Source organism: Macrobrachium rosenbergii, chromosome 1 (assembly GCF_040412425.1).
Source record: "Macrobrachium rosenbergii isolate ZJJX-2024 chromosome 1, ASM4041242v1, whole genome shotgun sequence".
In the NCBI taxonomy this organism is placed as follows: Eukaryota; Metazoa; Arthropoda; class Malacostraca; order Decapoda; family Palaemonidae; genus Macrobrachium; species Macrobrachium rosenbergii.
In genome coordinates, this window is record NC_089741.1 from 35,770,550 (window position 1) to 35,793,049 (window position 22,500).

Sequence of the window (22,500 nt, forward strand, 5' to 3'; positions counted from 1 at the left end):
GAATTCCTGCCGCCATCATCGTCACAGTCTTTGATTCCTTCTTGCCCACCCCAACCCCGTACCCCTCATTGAGATAATCAGTGGTTAGGGGGACCCTGCCCCCACCCCTCCCCTTCCCCAGTACCCAGTTTCCGTAGTTCGTGATTCCTTTTGTTTATGATCCTTTGTGTTCGTTATCCTATTTTGATCCTTTTTCTTCTTCCGTTATTTGTTCATTATGCATTCTTGACCTCAATATAATAATGAATAATGATGAAAAAACTGATAACTTCGATGGGAAATCAAGCATTATAATGAAAGGTAAACACAAGGATTCTTGGCTTGGAGTTGTATACGCTGGCAATGGAAGGATTATTATTATTATTATTATTATTATTATTATTATTATTATTATTATTATTATTATTATATTGCTAAGAAATTCACAATCTCGTGAGAAACAAACTGTGTAATGCAAATCCACAATTATGTAGTAATATAGCTTACTGTAGAATTGTGGATTTTAATATTTATTATTATTATTATTATTATTATTATTATTATTATTAGTAGTTAGTAGTAGTAGTAGTATTTGAGCATTAGCCTTTCTCTCAAACACAGCAAAGAAACGATTTTTGACAAATGTCAGTTGTTTCATTTCTGTCGACAAATGCCATCGTTGTTTTTCATTCTCTGTCGACAAATGTCAAAGTTGTTTTCATTTTTGACAAAATCGTTGTTTTCATTCTCTGTCGACAAATGTCATGGTTGTTTTCATTCTCTGTCGACAAATGCCATCGTTGTTTTCATTCTCTGTCGACAAATGCCATCGTTGTTTTCATTCTCTGTCGACAAATGTCATCGTTGTTTTCATTCTCTGTCGACAAATGTCTGGTTGTTTTCATTCTCTGTCGACAAATGTCATGGTTGTTTTCATTCTCTGTCGACAAATGTCATCGTTGTTTTCATTCTCTGTCGACAAATGTCATCGTTGTCTTCATTCTGTGTCGACAAATGTCATCGTTGTCTTCATTCTCTGTCGACAAATGCCATCGTTGTTTTCATTCTCTGTCGACAAATGCCATCGTTGTTTTCATTCTCTGTCGACAAATGTCATCGTTGTTTTTCATTCTCTGTCGACAAATGTCATCGTTTTTTCATTCTCTGTCGACGAATGTCATGGTTGTTTTCATTCTCTGTCGACAAATGCCATCGTTGTTTTCATTCTCTGTCGACAAATGTCATCGTTGTTTTCATTCTCTGTCGACAAATGTCATCGTTGTTTTCATTCTCTGTCGACAAATGTCATCGTTGTTTTCATTCTCTGTCGACAAATGTCATCGTTTTTTCATTCTCTGTCGACAAATGTCATCGTTGTTTTCATTCTCTGTCGACAAATGTCATCGTTGTTTTCATTCTCTGTCGACAAATGTCATCGTTGTTTTCATTCTCTGTCGACAAATGTCATGGTTGTTTTCATTCTCTGTCGACAAATGTCATGGTTGTTTTCATTCTCTGTCGACAAATGTCATCGTTGTTTTCATTCTCTGTCGACAAATGACAAATGTCATCGTTGTTTTCATTCTCTGTCGACAAATGTCATTGTTGTTTTTATTCTCTGTCGACAAATGTCATCGTTATTTTCATTCTCTGTCGACAAATGTCATCGTTGTTTTCATTCTCTGTCGACAAATGTCATGGTTGTTTTTCATTCTCTGTCGACAAATGTCATGGTTGTTTTCATTCTCTGTCGACAAATGTCATGGTTGTTTCATTCTCTGTCGACAAATGTCATGGTTGTTTTCATTCTCTGTCGACAAATGTCATCGTTGTCTTCATTCTATTTCGACAAATGCCATCGTTGTTTTCATTCTCTGTCGACAAATGTCATGGTTGTTTTCATTCTTGTCGACAAATGTCATCGTTGTTTTAATTCTCTGTCGACAAATGTCATGGTTGTTTTCATTCTCTGTCGACAAATGTCATCATTGTTTTCATTCTCTGTCGACAAATGTCATCGTTGTTTTCATTCTCTGTCGAAAAATGCCATCGTTATTTTCATTCTCTGTCGACAAATGTCATCGTTGTTTTCATTCTGTCGACAAATGTCATCGTTGTTTTCATTCTGTCGACAAATGCCATCGTTATTTTCATTCTCTGTCGACAAATGTCATCGTTGTTTTCATTCCGTCGACAAATGTCATCGTTATTTTCATTCTCTGCCGAGAAAAAAAAACCGTCAAAAGAACTTCCTTCTAAAGGGAGGAAGGAACTTCCCTGTATCGCTCCTAGGAGGAGGAGGTCGCGTGGAACAGTGGAGCTCATCTTAATAAGAATAAATGGACCTCGATTACGTCTCTCTCTCTCTCTCTCTCTCTCTCTCTCTCTCTCTCTCTGCAGCGCAGAATTCTTTGTTCCTCCGCGTAGAAGTAAAAGTTCTTTCGCTGTTGTTCATTTTTTTACTCGCGTTATTAAGTCTGAAGTGAAAAGTCAGTCGAGCGAATATTTCTTCTCTTTTTTGGGGGGTCTCCGTTTCGTCTCTTCAGCTGTGAAATGGTAGGAGGTTGCCCGTACGTAATTGCAACTGACATTTGCTTGATGTGCCTTTGCACAGTAGATGCGTACTGTATATAGTACTGAATATCCACACTCAATTTATATATCTTTGTACACGTACAGCCAATAGCTTTTGATATCCACACTCAATTTAATTATATCTTTGTACACATACAGATAATAGCTTTTAATATCCACACTCAATTTATATATCTTTGTACACGTACAGCCAATAGCTTTTGATATCCACACTCAATTTATATATCTTTGTACGCGTACAGCTAATAGCTTTTGATATCCAGTCTCAATTTATGTATCTTTGTACACGTACAGCTAATAGATTTGCAAATCCACACTCAATTTATATATCTTTGTACAGGTACAACTAATAAATAACTTTGAGTATACACACTCAGTTTATATATCTTTGTACAGGTACAACTAATAAATAACTTTGAGTATACACACTCAATTTATATATCTTTGTACACGCACTGCTAATAGCTTTTAATATCCACACTCAATTTATATATCTTTGTGCACGTACAGCTATTAGCATCATGACTTGAATTATACATTTATACATATAAATGTATACTTTTTTAATAGATATCGATGTATACTAGAATGTATACTAGAATTTGCTGTTAGCAACAAATATCAGTCGATATCCATATGTATGATTTATATCATGTTGAAGGGATTATGGTCGTTTCGATTCATCTCAAATTTGATTTTTGCCGGATTTTGTTTTTTTGCTTGATTTTTGTTCATTGTTTTCTATTTATAATATTTGATTTTGTTTCACTGTTTTTATTTGGCTCTTTGTTCTTCATTGCTGTGTATGGGCAGGTTAGTCTTGAATCCTTCTCGTGTTGTTTCATAGCAGGATTGGACTCACTTGCCTAACCATTTCTCTCTCTCTCTCTCTCTCTCTCTCTCTCTCTCTCTCTCTCTCTCTCTCTCTCTCTCTCTCTCACATTAACAAAGCCCTGCATAGTAACAAAGCGCTGCCTAACCACCTCTCTCTCTCTCTCTCTCTCTCTCTCTCTCTCTCTCTCTCTCTCTCCACATTAACAAAGCCCTTCATAGTAACAAAGCGCTGCCTAACCACCCTCTCTCTCTCTCTCTCTCTCTCTCTCTCTCTCTCTCTCTCTCTCTCTCTCTCTCTCTCTCTCATTAACAAAGCCCTGCATATTGACAAAGCGCTGCCTAACCACCTCTCTCTCTCTCTCTCTCTCTCTCTCTCTCTCTCTCTCTCTCTCTCTCTCTCTCCATTAACAAAGCCCTGCATAGTAACAAAGCGCTGCCTAACCACCTCTCTCTCTCTCTCTCTCTCTCTCTCTCCATTAACAAAGCCCTGCATAGTAACAAAGCGCTGCCTAACCACCTCTCTCTCTCTCTCTCTCTCTCTCTCTCTCTCTCAAAGCCCTCTCTCTCTCTCTCTCTCTCTCTCTCTCTCTCTCTCTCTCTCTCTCCACATTAACAAATCCCTTCATAGTAACAAAGCGCTGCCTAACCACCTCTCTCTCTCTCTCTCTCTCTCTCTCTCTCTCTCTCTCTCTCTCTCTCTCTCTCTCTCTCTCTCTCTCTCCACATTAACAAAGCCCTTCATAGTAACAAAGCGCTGCCTAACCACCTGTCTCTCTCTCTCTCTCTCTCTCTCTCTCTCCACATTAACAAAGCCCTGCATATTAACAAAGCGCTGCCTAACCACCTCTCTCTCTCTCTCTCTCTCTCTCTCTCTCTCTCTCTCTCTCCCCACATTAACAAAGCCCTTCCCATCTATCATTTCTCATATACCTCCAAATCACCAACCGCATATCGCTGCTTTGTGTGAGAGGTAAGGAACCAAGAAAAAAAAAGAAAGCCAAAGGTCAGTCATGGCCAAAACCTCTCAAGAGAGACAATGGAGTCGGAGATCAAAAACCATAACAAAAAAAATAAATATAAAAAAAAACGGTTAGACAAGAAAAGTGGATTTGGTTGGCCGACTGAGTCATTCCCGGGGAAGTCTCGTGTGGACGTAATTGAACTGGGAAGAAATAAAATGTTTGTAAAGGAAGGGTTTGGGGAAATGTAAAAGGGAATTTGGGGAAAAAAAGATTGGAAAAAATTCTCTGAGGCGTGTTGTTTTGGACAAGAAGCTGATGTTTTCATTGGTTTTTCCGTGTCGATTGTCATAGCAGTAGCTTCGTTTAGGTTTGATTATCTCGGAAGTTTTTTTAATTTTCTTTTATTTGAAATTAAGTTAAAAAGCTAAAAGTGGGTGCAGCTAGGAGTCGAAGGAACTCTTCCAACACCCTTTAGTAATGCCTACAGTGCACCACGAGAGGTACACTGACGGCGCTACCACCCTACGAGTATGGTGTTTTTCATGTACATTGCTATCCTCTGTGGAAATACAACTGCTATACTTCTCGATTTCATAATATTTTTGGTGCACCTTATGCGGTGCACTGTAGGCATTACTTAAGGTTCTGGTGAGCGTCCCTTCGGCCTCTAGCTGCAACCTCTTTCATTCCTTTTACTGTACCTCCGTTCATATTCTCTTTCTTCCATCTGACTTTCCACCTTCTCTAACAATTGTTTCATAGTGCAACCTCAGGTTTTCCTCCTGTTACACCTTTCAAGGCGTCTTACTCTCATTTCCCTTTTTAGCCCTGAATTCATAGGTCCCAGCGCTTGGCCTTTGCCCTAAATTCTATATTCCAATTCCGGTTCCTAAATCCTAGTATGGCTCTTTTAGAATCCATCATTCCCTTTTTCCAGCGTTCCTTCGACCCCTAGCTGCACCCCCTTTCATTCCTTTTACTGTACCTCCGTTCATATTCTCCTTCTTCCATCTTCCTTTCCATCCTCTCCTTACAATTGTTTCAACATTATTCTCAGCGCTAGTGACCTCATATGTCCTACTTCTTGGCCTGATTTTTATGTCCCAATTCAAATTCCCTTGTAGCTGCTCTTATCGTTCTACATCTGGTTCCTCATGAAGGGAGCTCTTCGTTGGGCGAGTCGGTAGAGCTGTGGCCTAGCACTCGGTAGGCCCAAGTTCGAGTCTACGGCCGGCTGATGAAGAGTTAGAGGAATTTATTTCTGGTGATAGAAACTCGTTTCTCGCTATAACGTGGTTCGGATTCCACAATAAGCTGTAGGTCCCGTTGCTAAGTAACCAGTTGGTTCTTAGCCACGTAAAATAAGTCTTAATGGCCCTGTCCACTAGCGGGCACCCGTCGGGCAGCTGTTTATATTTTCTCTCGCTTCTGAAGCAGTGTTACCAGACAGTCGCATCGTTCTGGCTCCATACTCGGTCGGTCAGTACAGTGGAACGGGTTATTGGAACAGTGTTTGCCCGTCGGGCAGTGCCCGTCAGTGTGGACAGGGCTTAATCCTTCGGGCCAGCCGTAGGAGAGCTGTTAATCAGCTCAGTGGTCTGGTAAAACTAAGGTATACTTAACTTCATCATGAAGGGGCCATCTTTGTCTTCAAAAGTTCAAATCTTAAACACTTTTAGTCTTCAGTGACACAGCTGTTTTTGCCTAATGAGCCTCCATTACTTACTGAATCCCGTCTTCCAGTTTTCACAAACTCATCATTCCTGTGGCAAACGATCGTATAATCTAGGTGCCATGTGTTTAGGGGTCTCTTCCTCAAACATCGTAATTACGCCTCGGCTCCATCATTCTTATTCCCCCGTCCCCGTAGGTGGGTAGTGCCTGCCGTCAGTGCGCCTCATGTGGAACACTGTAGGCAATGGTTAAGGGTCTTCGCAGCGTCTCTTCTGCCCCTATCTGCAACCTCTTTGATTCCTATTACTGTACCTCCTTTCATATTCCTCTTCTTCCATGCGTCTTTCCACCCTAGGCTGCAACCCCTTTCATTCCTTTTACTGTACCTCCTTTCATATTCCTTTTCTTCCATCTTCTTTCCACCCTCTCTAGCAGTAGTTTCACAGTGCAGCCGCGAGGCTTCCCCTCCTGTTACACCTTTCAGACCTTCTTACTGTCACTTTCCCTTTTGACCTCAATTCTATATTCTTTTCTATATGTAATCTTATTCACCCGCGTTCTCGTAATGGCGCCGTATTATGCTAAACACGAAGAGAAGGTCTCTCAGACATCTCGGCTTCACGCTCTTTATCGAAATGTGGGTCAGAACGCATTGCGTATTCCTCCTCTGCCTAAATAGGCGTCGAGTTCAGCGTCATTAGAGTGGGCGGGACCGCGTAACGCCTGGAATCGCATGTTATTAAATTGGCCCGCATTACGTAACCCTCGTCATTCTTACGTTGTTATGTCAATCGTTATAAAGGCAGTGACAGTGGTCTGTGTGATCAATTGATTGCGTAGTATTGTACGTGTATTTTCAACATAAAGCATAATTAGGGAATTGTTAATAAAATCTCACTTAGTTAGTCTTGGCCTGATTGTATTACAATCAGTATCCGATTTTTCATATTATTATTATTATTATATTATTATTATTCACAAGATGAACCCTATTCGTTTGGAACAAGCCCACCAAAGGAGCCATTGACTTGAAATGTCCATCTTCTTTCCTCTACCCTACCTACCCCGCCCCCACCCGGGCCGGACAAACAGGTTTGCAGGAGGAGGGTGGATGTGTCATGTCTCCCCTAACCCTCCCAATCCCCTACCTACCCCGCCCCCGCCCGGGACGGACAAACAGGTTTGCAGGAAGTGGGTGGATGTGTCATGTCTCCCCTACCCTCCCGGTCCCCTACCTACCCCGGCCCAAACAGATTTGCCGGAGGAGGGTGGACGTGTCATGTCTCCCCCTAACCCTCCCGGTCCCCTACTTACCCCGGCCCCACCCGGGGTGGACAAACAGGTTTGCAGGAGGAGGGTGAATGTGTCATGTCTTCCCTAACCTCCCAGGCCGGACAAACAAGAAAGATCCACTTGTATTTTAATGTTACAGATAAAGTACAAATAGGAATAAGGACCAACGGGGCAAATGTACCCAGTGTTGACAACTTAGGTTTTGATAATCTGACCTTTGTTGATTGATCGAGCGAAGGGATTATTAGAAGTGAAGGCGTGAGTCAGTCATCAGAGACTGTCCTTTTTTCTTTTTTTTCTTGTTTTTCTTTTTTTTCTTTTAGCTTAATTGGTTATTTGCGTCTTTTCCCGTTTCTTTGTGGACGTCAAGTTTATATATATATATATATATATATATATATATATATATATATATATATATATATATATGTATATATATATATATATTATATATATATATATATATATATATATATATATATATATATATATATATATATATATATATATATATATACATAAATAAATTTCTGACTCGCATCAGGATCTGACCGCATCAGGATCGAACCCAGGCCTTTCAAATGAAAGATCCGACCGCTGACAACCAGGCCAGGTTCGATCCTGATGTGAGTCAGAAATTGATTTCTGCCCTACACGTGATTGTGTGTCGATTATGTCTATATATATATATATATATATATATATATATATATATATATATATATATATATATATATATATATGTATATATATATATACAGTATATATATATATATATATATAATATATATTATATATATATACACGTGTGTGTAAATATATATTGATACATATATATTAATCTCGTTTCCTCTGCCAACTGTTTCAGTGTGTGTAAATATATATTGAACCCCAGCGCTGTTTCACCACCCCAGCTCCTCCGCTGTTACCCCCTCCTGCCAACAACAACAACAACAACAGTAGCAACAACACCCCCCCCCTGCCAACAACAACAACAACAACAGTAGCCACCTGTCCCACGCGACCTGCTAAGAAGGTGAGTTTTTTTTTTGGCTTCTTGACGCTATCCGGCGGTCATTGTGGTTTCTCTGACACCTTTTTTGTGTCCCATTAAGTTTTTTCACTTGACTAACTGCCTTTTTAGTGTGTGTTTTTAGGTAAATATTAATTTTTTCTTTTTGACTAACTGCCTTTTTTTCTTTTGTTTTTTTAGGTGAATATTAAATTTTTCAGTGTATTGACTAACTGCCTCTTTTTTTGTGTGTTTTTTTAGGTAAATATTTTTTTTCACTATGTTGACTAACTGCCACTTTTCGTGTTTTTTTAAGGTAAGTATTAAATTTTTTCAGTATAATGACTAACCGCCTTTTTGCGCGTGTGTTTTTTAGGTAAATATTTTTCTTTTGTTATACTGATCACCTACCTTTTTTGTACGTGTATTTTTAAGGTAAATTCTTTATATTGACACTATTTTTTGCGTGTGTTTTTTAGGTAAATAGTATTTTTCATATTGATTGCCTATTTTTGCCAACATATGGTTTTCTAGAAGATATGTATATATACATATATATACATACATATATGTGTATGTATATATATATATATATATATATATATATATATATATATATATATATATATATATATATATATATATTTATATATATATAATTTTTGTCTTTGTTTTGATTCCCATCACTTCGATATTACTTTTTCTTTGTCTTTATTTTTCCCGTTAATTTTTGCCAAAGTGCGCTGAGTAGACGATTTTCTGAACTCGTGAGGAACAAAGTTATGCGGTGAATTAAAACCCGGTAACACACACAAAAAAACTGAACAACGTCCAAATCACGCTTTTATTGAGTTTATGCTGAAGGCTGCTCAAAGTTCCTCGTTGATTGTATCGTGTATCTTATTGTATTGTATTGTACTGTATTCCTCCATCTACCTGAAAATGTTCCACGATCAGGGGACTCTGAATGCTTTCAGTTACAATGATTCGCGTTTTAAGAGCAAACTTCGGTGAATTGTTCACTTGATGAGGAATAAAAGCATCTGAAAATATTGATTTATCTTGAAAGATGAAGTATCACAGTTGCTGATGTTTGACCTAGAAAGTGACAGAATTCTAGGTTCATTCCATGCTGGCCATTGCATTTATATTAATCAGAGGAATATGATGTTTGAATTATAATGTGTATTGACTACTACACGTTTAGTTTTCTGTAAAAGAAAACTATTGTGCCGGCTTTGTCATTCCGTCCGCATTTTTTCTGTCCGCCATCAGATCTTAAAAACTACTGAGGCTAGAGGGCTTCAGATTGGTATGTTGATCATCCACCCTCTAATCATCAAGCATTCCAAATTTCAGCCCTCTAACCTCAGTAGTTTTTATATTATTTACGGTTAAAGTTAGCCATAATCGTGCTTCTGGCAACGAAGCAACACAGGCCACCACGGCCGGCTGAGAGTTTCATGGGCCGCGGCTCATACAGCATTATACCGAGACCACCGAAAGATAGATCTATTTTCGGTGGCGTTGATTATGCGCTGTGCAGAAAACTCGATTGCGCCGAAGAAGCTTTGGCGCATTTTTTACTAGTTTTCTTTTGACACCCATACGGCCAAATAGTTACGGATAAGTCGGCTCCACTCATCCGCACCCGTACTCCTGTCTCTCTCTCTCTCTCTCTCTCTCTCTCTCTCTCTCTCTCTCTCTCTCTCTCTCTCTGGCGATTGCATCGAATGATGAAGCGTTTTTTGCTTTTGTTGCTCTGTCCGTGAGCAGCAATGGAGTCTATACCATGAAGGTTATTTGTTTTGTTCTATTACGAATGGGCCCGTGTCGACTCGACTCAGTATCTACCGGTATCTCCCGAGTTCTACGTGGCTTCGTCACAGATGATTAGGTTTTGCCTGGAACAAATTGTCTCGCTTTAGGAAACGTGGTATTGCCTGGAATCTACTGTGGATTGCCTAGCTTCAGGAAACGTGGCATTGCCTGGAATCTAGATTACCTAGCTTCAGGAAACGTGGCATTGCCTGGAATGCAGATTGTCTCGCTTCAGGAAACGTGGTATTGCCCTGGAATCTGGATTTCCTAGCTTCAAGGAACGTGGTATTGCGCTGGAACTTAAACTGTTTCGCTTCAGGAAACGTGGTATTGTCTGGAATCTAGATTGCGTAGCTTCAGGGAGCGTGGTATTGCCTGGAATCTAGATTGCCTAGCTTCAGGGAACGTGGTATTGCCTGGAATCTGGATTGCCTAGCTTCAGGGAACGTGGTGTTGCCTGGAATCTGGAATCTAAATTATCTCGCTCCAGTTAACAGGCCAGATAAATGCATTATTCAGTTCAGAACTGGTATCATTCGCAGACACAAAACGTTGTAAATGAAGGAAATGAAGCAACTTACATTTAAATAAAGAAGCAGATAATATGAAAGTACTGGAGAAGGCAAAAGAGAGATGAAATAATAAAGAAAAGAAAAAAGGAAAAGCGAATAAGAGAGGTTAATACCGTAGAAGGCCGGGCCATGGCTGGGGGAACGGGTTGGCCCGTGGCCCACTAAATCAGCGATGCGTGGTGGCCTGGCTCTATATACGCCGACTTTTCCGTGGCCAGCTTCTTGTTCCTTCGGCTCCTCCTACAAGAGTCCCTCCTCCTTGCCCTCTGCCAGTTCCTTCCTTCTTCCTTCTTCCTTCTTCTGCGTCGTCGTCCACACCTTCCCCTCCCCCAGCAGGCGAGATTTTTACGCTCTTTAACTTAGTCTTCAATGCTTTATCAGTTGCTTTATGACTTGGGTTAAACATTACGAACGTATTTCGGAGGATTGCTCAACTTCAGATAAATAAAATTCTCTCTCTCTCTCTCTCTCTCTCTCTCTCTCTCTCTCTTTCTCTCTCTCTCTCTAAAAAAAAATAAGTAAATAAATTAATAAATCGATCAATAAATGGTAAACTATTTGCTTCTTTGGAATTCTCTCTCTTTTAAAGGTAAATAAATAAATATATGAATAAATCAGTAAATCAATAAATATTTAGTTTTTCCATCTTTGGAAACTTCCTCCCCTCTCTCTCTCTCTCTCTCTCTCTCTCTCTCTCTCTCTCTCTCTCTCTCTCTCTCTCTCTAAAGATAATCAGGTAAATAAATTAATAAACGAGTCAATCAGTAGACAGTTAATTAGACACACTTATTCCCTCTTTGAAGTTCTCCAGAAAAAGACGAGCACATTGACTTTTGAACTGAAGCTCTCTTTAAGCAACTTCAAGTCTCCCTTTGTCGTGAAGGAATCCAGAATTAATAGGAAATGTTCATTCACTCGTGAAGCCCAGCGAAGGGGAGTGGCCGACTGGCCACGCATCTCGCCCTTTTAAAATTTCCTGAAACCGACTGAGTGAGCAGACCTGATCTGTCAGGATGCTCCCCCGGTGTAACTGCATCCGGTCCTCAGGTATGACTGGAGGTGTTGCCTTGTCGTGAAGGTCGGCAGAATTAATTGGACGTGTTTCTGCTGTCCCCAGGTTCTCCGGGATTGATGGGGCATGTTTGTTTCGTCTTGGAGTCCCTCGGAATTCGGCGAAAGGGGCTACTTCTGCTCTTGAAGTTTACGCGTATCTGCTGTGGGTGTTTGTTTGGGCCTGAGTAAGTAATACCAAAAGTTCTTTCGCAGCGTCCCTTGGGTCCCTAGCTGCAACCCCTTTCATTCCTTTTACTGTAACTCCGTTCATTTTCGTTTTCTTTCATTTTACTTTCCACCTTCTTCTCACAATTGCTTAGTAGTGCGACTGCGAGGTTTTCCTCCTGTTAAACCTTCAAAGCCTTTTTTATTGTCAGTTTCCGCTTCAGCGCTGAATGACATCACAGGTCCCAGCGCTTGGCCTTCAGCCTAAATTGTATGCCCCATTCCATTCGGGAACCAACACCGTTTCCTTATTCCCAAAATGACGGTTCCTTTTTTTTTTTACTTTTTATGAAGAGGGACGATGAAAATAGCACGCCTGACCCAAACGAGATGACATCAGACGTCGAATCATACGCACGTTTCTGCGATTTTACGCCAATTTTTATTTTCGGCTCTTACGCGAATATCATATGAGTCACGGCGCTCTCCCATTAAAGGAATGAGCTAGCCGCTAGTCGCTCGTTGTACGGTGGTCGCATTCCGGTGAGTGAGAGCGATTTATCACATTACTCGTCGTATCGACGGGAGAGATCGTTCTGTACTCAAGCCCAGGCGTCACCGCCTTTGGGGTGGGAACCGTGCCATCAGTGCGCCTCTTGCGGCGCACTGTAGGCTTTACTTGAGATCAGTTATTAGAAAAACATGTATCTCGACAAATTAAGAAATAACAATGCAAGTAAATTATAAAAATACAAGGAGAAATGTTGTAATAACACAGGCAACTGGCTTGAGATAAGGGCTTGGGCGTTGCTGAGGTAAGGTGAGGTTAAGAAAGGTCTTTAGGATATGCCTTGATAATTAATGGGTTTTGCAGGGAGTTAGGGATAATGAGGAGGGAATGCATTGTTTTTCTCGAAAAGTAGGTCCTATTACGCAGGATACTAGAGCGTATCCTGGGCTTCCTTTGATAAAAGTGGGTTCACCTGGTGTCAGCAGAGGCCCCTGGGTTGATCCTTGGTGTTGAAGAAACTTCAGAGGAAGGGATTACCCTCTTTTTCAAACAACAATCTGCGAAGACTTTACAAATTTTCGAACTGTACACCTCAGTCCTTGGCAAGAGTGTTATATTGTGGCATAGGCATTCCTAACCCTCTAAACGGGACGTACCGTCCTGAAGGTCGGAGCAAGGTACCTTCACTCTGACTCCTTATACAGGGGACAGTGGTGAGATATGATTGTTACAGTTGCATGCAGAGATTACACACAGAAAATATACACGGATTCACATCACAGCCTCCCAGAGGATGTCTTGCAATTGGAACTTCGGAAGTTCAAGCGAAGATGCAATGAATTACTACCCTAATACAAGTCAACTTGCATTTTAAGGATTTCTTAAATTTTGATTGATTGATTTATTTGTTAATTTATCTTTTTCTAACAACTGATCTCCTCTCTGTTGGTTCTTTCTGAATGAACACCTTAATATTCTTTGGAAGCTTGAATTACAAGTCAGTGGCCCCTTTGGTGGGCTTGTTCCATGTGAATAGGTTTCATCTTCTGAATAATAATAATAATAATAATAATAATAATAATAATAATAATAATAATAATAATAATAATAATAATAATACCCTCTGTTATTTCTTTCGAATGAACACCGCATTCTTTGGAAGTCTGAATTTTAAGTCAGTGGCTCCTGTGGTGGGCTTGTTCCATGTGAATAGTTTTCATCTTCTGAATAATAATAATAATAATAATAATAATAATAATAATAATAATAATAATAATAATAACGTTTTATTCTTCAAAGATTTAAAGTCAGTGGCCTCTGTGGTGGGCCTGTTCCATATGAATGCGGTTCATCTTCTGAATAATAATAATAATAATAATAATAATAATAATAATAATAATAATAATAATAATAATAATAATGATTACGTTTTATACTTCAAAGATTTAGTTCGTAAACTGACTCAACCCTCCCATGGACATCATCATTCTCAAATTAGGCTTGCAAGGTTGCTAAACAAAGCTTTTCTAAGTAATTCTTTTAATAGTGGAATGTTAATTAAATTCATGGTTTTTCCCGTTATTAACATAACCAGAAGATGAGTATTTTCCCACAAGGCGTTACTGCTGTAATACCACTTGATTTTGTAATTGCTGTTAAATCTCACGCATGCCAGTTAGATTACGATTTAATAATAATAATAATAATAATAATAATAATAATAATAATAATAATAATAATAATAATAATAATAATAATAATATGTACTCCAGGAAGGTGTGTTCATTTCCCTTGGGATGATGAAAGAAATTTGCGGAGAAATTGTCCTAAAATCTGCTATTTATGTCTGTTGAAAAAAACCGGAGTTTAAGCAGCTTTGAAATTTTAGTATCAATACTATTCTATTTATTTTTGTCTGCTTGATTTTCCTCTTCCATTTTCCGTTATCGGTAACAAACTTGTCCGAGGATTGACGCGGGTACCCATGAAAATAAAATTAGCAACAACAAAAAAATTGTTTAAGCGTTCGCTGTAGATTTGTAAAACGTTAGAATGGGAAAAAGTGGGTGAACTAGATACGACAGGTGAAGATACAGGCATATAGGCATAAATACAGGTGTAGGTATGGAATTTCATGAAATTTATTTCAAAAATTCGGTCGTGTACCGGCGATCGATCTTATTGGATCTGGAGCCCATCTGGCGACGGAAAATTGCTGCTCGGCCGAGCTTTTGCTCTTCTGATAGTTTCCAATTGTTATCATGGCAAGCACAGTAATAGTAGTAGAAGCGACGTTATTAGTAGTAATAGGAGCAGTGATAGTGGAAATTCGTCTGTCGAAGGTGTTGAACCGTTGCAATTGCTATATACTGAAATGACAAGAAGCAATGACCGGTACTTTGTGGTTTTCCTCAGTAATCACCGTCTTGAGAGAGAGAGAGAGAGAGAGAGAGAGAGAGAGAGAGAGAGAGAGAGAGAGAGAGAGAGAGAGAGAGAGGAGTAGTTGTTGAAGGATTTGCCAACATACGTCGTCACTACATCTAGATATCAAAAAGATTAATTGAAAATTACCCAAATTTTTTCTTCTAGCAAATTCCTGTTCTGTAGATTAGTAAAATATTCTTGCACCTCTCTCTCTCTCTCTCTCTCTCTCTCTCTCTAGGCTTGGGTACTGCAAATGGAAGAGAGATCTGATGAATGGCAGAAAAGAAAAGAAAAGAAAAGCCACTTTCTTTCTCCGAAGAGATATCAGTGTTATCTGGCTATATGTCGAGGCCTTCTTGCATAACATTAAGAGTATATACTGGAGAAGGCGAACGGCAAGACTCTTAGTGAAAGTAAGACGCTTAACAGCAGGACTGATAAGGAAAGCGTAGTGGGGGGCGCTGGGAAGGGGGGCCGGGTTCCCTAAGACAAGAAACAGGATGTGCAGACAAAAGAGTTTGTTAAACACAAAACAGTTGGGCGTGCAGTTTAGGAGTCGAGAGGAAAAGCTGTTTGTGGAATATATGAACACAGAAAAGTTTATGATAGAATTAGATACATGACAGAATTAGATACACATGCAATGTGGACGGTACCAAGGAAGCTTGATATTATTATTATTATTATTATTATTATTATTATTATTATTATTATTATTATTATTATTATTATTATTATTCAGAAGATGAACCCTATTCACATGGAACAAGCCCACCACAGGGGCCACTGACTTGAAAGTCAAGCTTCCAAAGAATATTATGGTGTTCATTCGAAAGAAGTAACAGAAGGTAATGGGAAATACGGAAAGAGGAGATCAGTTATTGGGAAAACAGATAAGTTAATAAATAAATATTTAAGTAAATTATTAAAATGCAAGGAGAATTGTATTAGGGTAATAATGATACCTGTTGAAAGTGATGCGTTTGTTAGAGTATGTAGCTGGGAGAGTGACTTGTTTGGTGCTCAAGTGGGAGAGAAGATGAGGAGGAGAAGACTTAAATAGTACTGGATAGTTGCAGTGCAGAGTCACTGTTACTTTCCTACTTTACTTTCACTCCAGTAAAGTAGGAAAGTAACAGTGACTTTGTCTTTTTTTCCGGAGTCTGTCTCTATAAGGATGAAGTCTGAATGTTGAATATTTCATATATATACATATATATGAGTGTATATATATATATATATATATATATATATATATATATATATATATATATATATATATATATATATATACTATATATGTATATGTATGTATGAGTGTATATATATGTATATACATATATATATATATATATATATATATATATATATATATATATATATATATATATATATATATAATATATATATATATATATATATGTATATATAGGAACGAGACTATCTTAAATTCCACGTTCAGCATTTTATATTACAAATTAGAAATGTATGTTGGAAATCACTTATATCTTTTGCAACAATAGACATGGATTAATCGTCATATTTCATAATCTCCTACTTTAATGATTTGTACCTTTAAATATATACAGTATATATATATGTGTATATATATATACATCGAAAAATTTTACAAACTGTATTCTGTATAATCGAAGGCGTTAACCCAAGAATAAAGATTCATGCAGCCTGACAGATACATCAAACATGTAAAACTGGAATCGAGGAAGAGAATCACTTAAAGACTTGTGTTTTCATGGAAGCCTGATCTCAAACACTCTGTGAGAGAACTTGTGTGTTGTTGGGACTATAAGCGAGCTCACTCAACCAGCCGTGCTCAGGGCGATGTCCTCGGCTCAGGCAGTGTTCGTTCGTGTGTTCAGTTCAGACAAGGAAAGGTGTTCTCTCTCTCTCTCTCTCTCTCTCTCTCTCTCTCTCTCTCTCTCTCTCTCTCTCTCCCCTTGGTATTCTCGCATCCCGGTGCCAACCTGGTTGGTCTTCCTGCTGTTGTTTAGCCAGATTGATTTAAGATAAAAGAAATATTATTGTTAAGTTTGATTCCTCTCTGTGGAAGGGGAAGTTAGGACCGAATGTATTTTAAACTCTAGGCCAATAATTATTCTCTCTCTCTCTCTCTCCATGCCATCTTGGTCATGTGTATGAGATAAGGAGTCATCTGAAGGATTTCCTATCCTTGCACATAACCTCACCAGATTCCGAACCACTTATTTATCATAGTCATCAGTTTGTCGCCGAGATGTAAAGCCTTTTAAAAGCACCAGCCCTTAATGGACCTCAGCTACGGCTCCTGAGGTACGCCATCTGTTCGCGTCTCTGTTACTTTCTGAGCTACTGACAGATGGTGCGTACCTGTAAGAGCAATGACGTAAACACACACGCACATACACGTACACATACACATACACAAACACATACACATATACACACATACATCAACGAAAGGGAAACGTTACCTGGATTATGTACTGGCTGTGTGTGTGTGTGTGTGTGTGTGTGTGTGTGTGTGTGTGTGTGTGTGTGGGTTGGAGGCGTTGATAGGGGGCTGGAAGGAGGAGGAGGAGGAGGAGGAGGAGGAGGAGGAGGAGGAGGAGGAGGGGGGGCAATTTGATGTAACCATAAATGATGTTCGTTTTCGTTCAGAATTTGAATAAATGACTAATGACTGTTCTGACGTGTTCCGGAAGTATCCCATCGATTTTTCTGAATTTTGGATTCATTTGTCTATCTATCTATCTATCTATCTATCTATCTATCTATATATATATATATATATATATATATATATATATATATATATATATATATAGATATATATATATATAAAGTTATTTCGGAATGATTGAAGTTTTAGCTAATCAATTTTCGAGCAGCTTTCGCGTCAAGAGTAGATGTAATAATGCATTTGGAATAGGTTAGGTAATGAAATACACAGGAAAATGAGCAGAGAGAGAGAGAGAGAGAGAGAGAGAGAGAGAGAGAGAGAGAGAGAGAGAGAGAGAGCTGAAAAAAAACGCAATATCTACTCGTAAGCGTCACACCACCACAATCAGCGTGACGTCATCATGGTTTTCCAAGTTTCCTCGTCATCGATTAACTGTCTGAAATTAGGTTGACCTTGGTGTTATAGTTGGATTCTCGCGTGAAAAAGGAAAATAAAAAACATTACAGCGTCTCGGACGACTAAGAACAAGTGCTGGCACAAGGCCGGCCTAACCTCAAACCAAAGAAGTGGAAGGACAACCTCTTCACTGACATTTAAGCGAAATATGCATAGGAATGGCGAGCGTGGGTGATACAGGGATATTGTGTTACCGCTTTTTCAGTATCCATCAGGTGGAAATCACATAGGACAAGGAGAAGCAGTTGAGTGCCTGTAGGATTGAGGCATTTTCGACTAGAGAGAGAGAGAGAGATCAGACTAGTAAAAGATATATATATATATAAATATATATATATATATATATATATATATATATATATATATATATATATATTAACTTCATCACATACACAATCGTTCTGTGCATTAGTACAATTACTAACAGGACCTCATTCAAGCTGGATGGGAGATATTTATTCAAAAAAGCTACAAGCTTTCTAGGACAGACAGTCCTCACGCTTGAGAATGAGGACTGTTTGCCCCAGAAAGCTTGTAACCTTTTGAATAAATATCACCACTAAATACCATCCAGTCTGAATGAGGTCCTGTTAGTGTATATATATATATATATATATATATATATATATATATATATATATATATATAAAATATATATATATATATATATATATATATATATATATATATATATATATACTGTGTATATATATTTTATGTGTGTGTGTGTGTGTATATGCATGGACCCCTTGACGATGTGAGTTTCATGTGTCGACAATGTAAATATTTGTACGCGTTTTTATGGATGTACCTGTCATGAATAACTTTTTAACTGTATTACCCCAAAATTAAGGACCCATTCTACAAACCAGGGAGAAGCTGATTTATCCACACCTGCCAATAATAATAATAATAATAATAATAATAATAATAATAATAATAATAATAATAATAATAATAATAATAAAAGTCACTGAGTTATGTAGCAGGATTCTCCAGTGCTGAGTAATTCCACGCATAGGCTTAATATATAAATGATAAATACGATAAGTAACAGACTCAACAAGGGAAGTCTAACACTCACATGGCAGGGTAGGACTAGCCGTCGTGGACACGGTGGTGGGCGAGGGCGTGGTGCTCGTCGTTGTGGTACTGGTCTTGGGCGCCGCTGTTGTCGGGGTGGTCGGGGCCCTTAGCCTGGTGCTGCTCGATTCCGAAAGCGAGGCTTCCAGTTCCAGGGGAGACCTGGAATTGCAAATGACCTCTTGAACTCTGAACGGTAAAACTGAAGACTACTGCTACTACCATAACCCTCTGGTTCGGTAACTACCAGTTTGCGTGCAAATTGGGAGGCATGTTTAGTACCAGCCCCTTTGGGATGGACGTAAAAACATAAACAAAGGACTGTAAGTGTCATAAACACACACTAAAAAGGCCTAGACACGAACAATAACATAAGCAAAAGGCGGTAAACATTATGGTCTCCGATCGGCGGGAAAAAGGCCGCGGTGGTTGTCGCCAGTTTTACCCTCTGGACTTCCTTTTCCTACATATTGGCTTATTTATAGACAATTATGTTAGTTACCAGCAGCCATAGCTGTGCTATATACGGGTATGTATTTGAAATTCAGATTAGTATACTGATATTTACGTATGGGTGTGTATAGCATGCATATTCATTTCTTGTGGATGCATACATTTTCACGATTTCTGGGTTATCTGTCTGTATTGTGCGCATGCGCGCGTCTGTGTGTATTTTATTGAGTATCAAGAAAATTCAGCTGACGAGAGATATAACAATCGTGTTTGCGCTGTAATATATATTTTTGGTGTCTGAAGTCAGTAACTGTTTTTCACCAGTCAGAAAAAGAATATATTTTCTTTATTCTACAGGAGTTACTCACCCAAGTTTTCTTTGTAGTTTGTGAGATAAAGAAAACGAGAGTTAAAAGGTAGACTTCGTTCAATCGACCAGCTTTGGATGGAAAAACACACGAAAAGAATAGAATATTTTCTATTGATTTAACTAGATCTGAAACAAGATGATTAATTTGCATGGTACGTATATATATTCTGGTATTTTTAATAACCAATCGATTGAAGATATACGTAAAATGAGAAAAAAAAAATACACTATAACGAGCGAGATATAGCAGCACTTATCGATATGATTGGAACCAGGCGAGCGGAAATACATAACGAGGAATCAGATGCTCGTTAATTATGAATTTAGAATTAACTTTGATGTGAATTTGCAGGCATTAAATCATATCATACCAGTTCATTACGGAGAGGCAATAACATTCTGTAAGACATTTAAATCTGAATCGTAGGAAGAATAAAAAGATATGAAACTTAATTAAGGTGTTCTAATACTTAAAAACTGTATTATCTAATGCTACCTTAAAATGAGTTGGTGGTTCCCGTAGGGGCGGCAGTGCCGTCAGTGCACCTCACGCAGTCCACTGTGAGCATTAAGGTTCTTAGCAGCATCCCTTCGGTCCCTAGCTGCAACCCCTTTCATTGATTTTACTGTGCCTCCGTTTATATTCTCTCTTTTCCATCATTCTTTCCACCCTCTCATGACAGTTGTTTCACAGTGCAACGTGTGAGTTTGTCCTGTTACGCCTTTCAAGCCGTTAACTCGTAATTTCGCTTTCAGCGCTGAATGACCTCATATGCCCCAGTGCTTGACCTTTGACCTAAATTTCATATTCCATTTTATATTTCCCAACAAAGCAGTTATGACTGGGGGTTTTAGAACATCGCCAGAAGATAACATTTTTGTAATTTTTCATGAGCATTAGTTTAGCTGGAAACTGCCATTAACAAATTAGTGCCTTCTCACCAAGAACCATTGGGTTCTACTCACTTGAGTGAGCAATTGGACCCACATTTCCTGGGAGGTGCTACGATGCCCTGCTCCCAAAACAACAATTGATTTCCGTTACTTCTGCTGGAAAAATTTGGGGTGGTCCACTTTGCACATAGTTCAGTGTTTTTCCTCTTTCGCTGCAAATTTTGATTTTGTCCGTAATATTACTTGTTAGTTTTCTGTAAAAGAAAACTATTGAGATGGCTTTGTCTGTCCGTCCGCATTTTTTCTGTCCGCCCTCAGATCTTAAAAACTACTGAGGCGAGAGGGCTGCAAATTGGTATGTTGATCATCCACCCTCCAATCATCAAAGATACCAAATTGCAGCCCTCTAGCCTCAGTAGTTTTGATTTTATTGAAGGTTAAAGTTAGCCATAATCGTGCGTCTGGCAACGATATGGGACAGGCCACTACCCGGCCGTGGTTAAAGTTTCATGGGGCGCGGCTCATACAGCAATTATACCGAGACCACCGAAAGATAGATCTGTTTTCGGTGGCCTTGATTATACGCTGTACAGGAAACTTCGGCGTAATTATTACTTGTTTTTTTAGATGATCTTCATTTGTTATTTGCTTTTTCGCGTTTGTTTATCCAGTAGAGAACGATTGAGCAATGCTCTCCTCTTTCACTTAAACAATAAATCTTAAATTAATTTCTATTCACCAAAGTGTAATTCATGCAACAGGAAATTATTTCCATTTTGGACATCGATTCCTGCTCAAGGCAACGTCACCTTTAATGCTTTTGCAACGTTAGTTTTAAACGGGAATTGTATTCCGGAATCGCGACTGTAAATGCAAGATCAAAGTAGCAAATCATTAACGGAATTTGGTGCGCAATAATTCCGCATTACATCTGTCTCCTGGAATGGGAATTATATTACAGTCTAAGCCATCTCTCACTCTTATTCCAAATGAATGAGTGTAACCTAATTTCCAAGAATTGGGTGCACAGTATATCCAGATAGTAATTCTGCTCCGATGGTTTTATCGCCATCCAATAATTCATGCAATAGCAATACATTATTCTAATCAAAGGCATCGTCTCTTGTTCAAGTTAAATTCAAAAGAGCAAGGACCGTGTAAGGGAGCAGTGCCGTCAGTGCACCTCATGCGGTGCAATGTAGGCATTACTTAAGGTTCCTTGCAGCCTCCATTCTGCCCCTATCTGCAACCCCTTTCATTCCTTTTACAGTACCTCCGTTTTTATTCGCTTGCTTCCGTCTTACTTCCTACCATCTCTTAACAATTGTTTCTTATCGCAATGGCGAGGTTTTCCTCCTATTACACCTTTCAAACCTTTCTATTCTCTACAGTAGTTTCCCTTTCAGCGCTGAATGACCTCATAGGTCCCAGCGCTTGGTCTTTGGCCTGAATTCTATATTCTATTCCATATGTATTCCAAAAAGAGCAAGGATGCCACGGTGTATAATGATATAACAACAGTGTCGTGGGCCAGCGAAAATCTGTGCCGAATTGCTGTGACATTGTCCCGCCAAAGCAATTTTCTCTCCGGGAAAGAGTCATTTGTCAACAGAGAGACGATGCTACAGTGTATGTAAGCCCTGTCTAGTCTAGTCTCTCGCCCTAAAGA

The 22,500-nt window shown here is 38.9% G+C and overlaps 1 protein-coding gene across 1 annotated transcript in view; it reads right to left on the reverse strand.

The window, feature by feature from the left end:
* Positions 1–22,500, reverse strand: part of LOC136840183 (uncharacterized) — a 75,787-nt gene that overhangs the window by 43,877 nt on the left and 9,410 nt on the right. Inside the window, 1 exon segment of the mRNA XM_067106672.1 lies at positions 19,107–19,276. Coding sequence (XP_066962773.1) covers positions 19,107–19,276 — 170 coding nt within the window.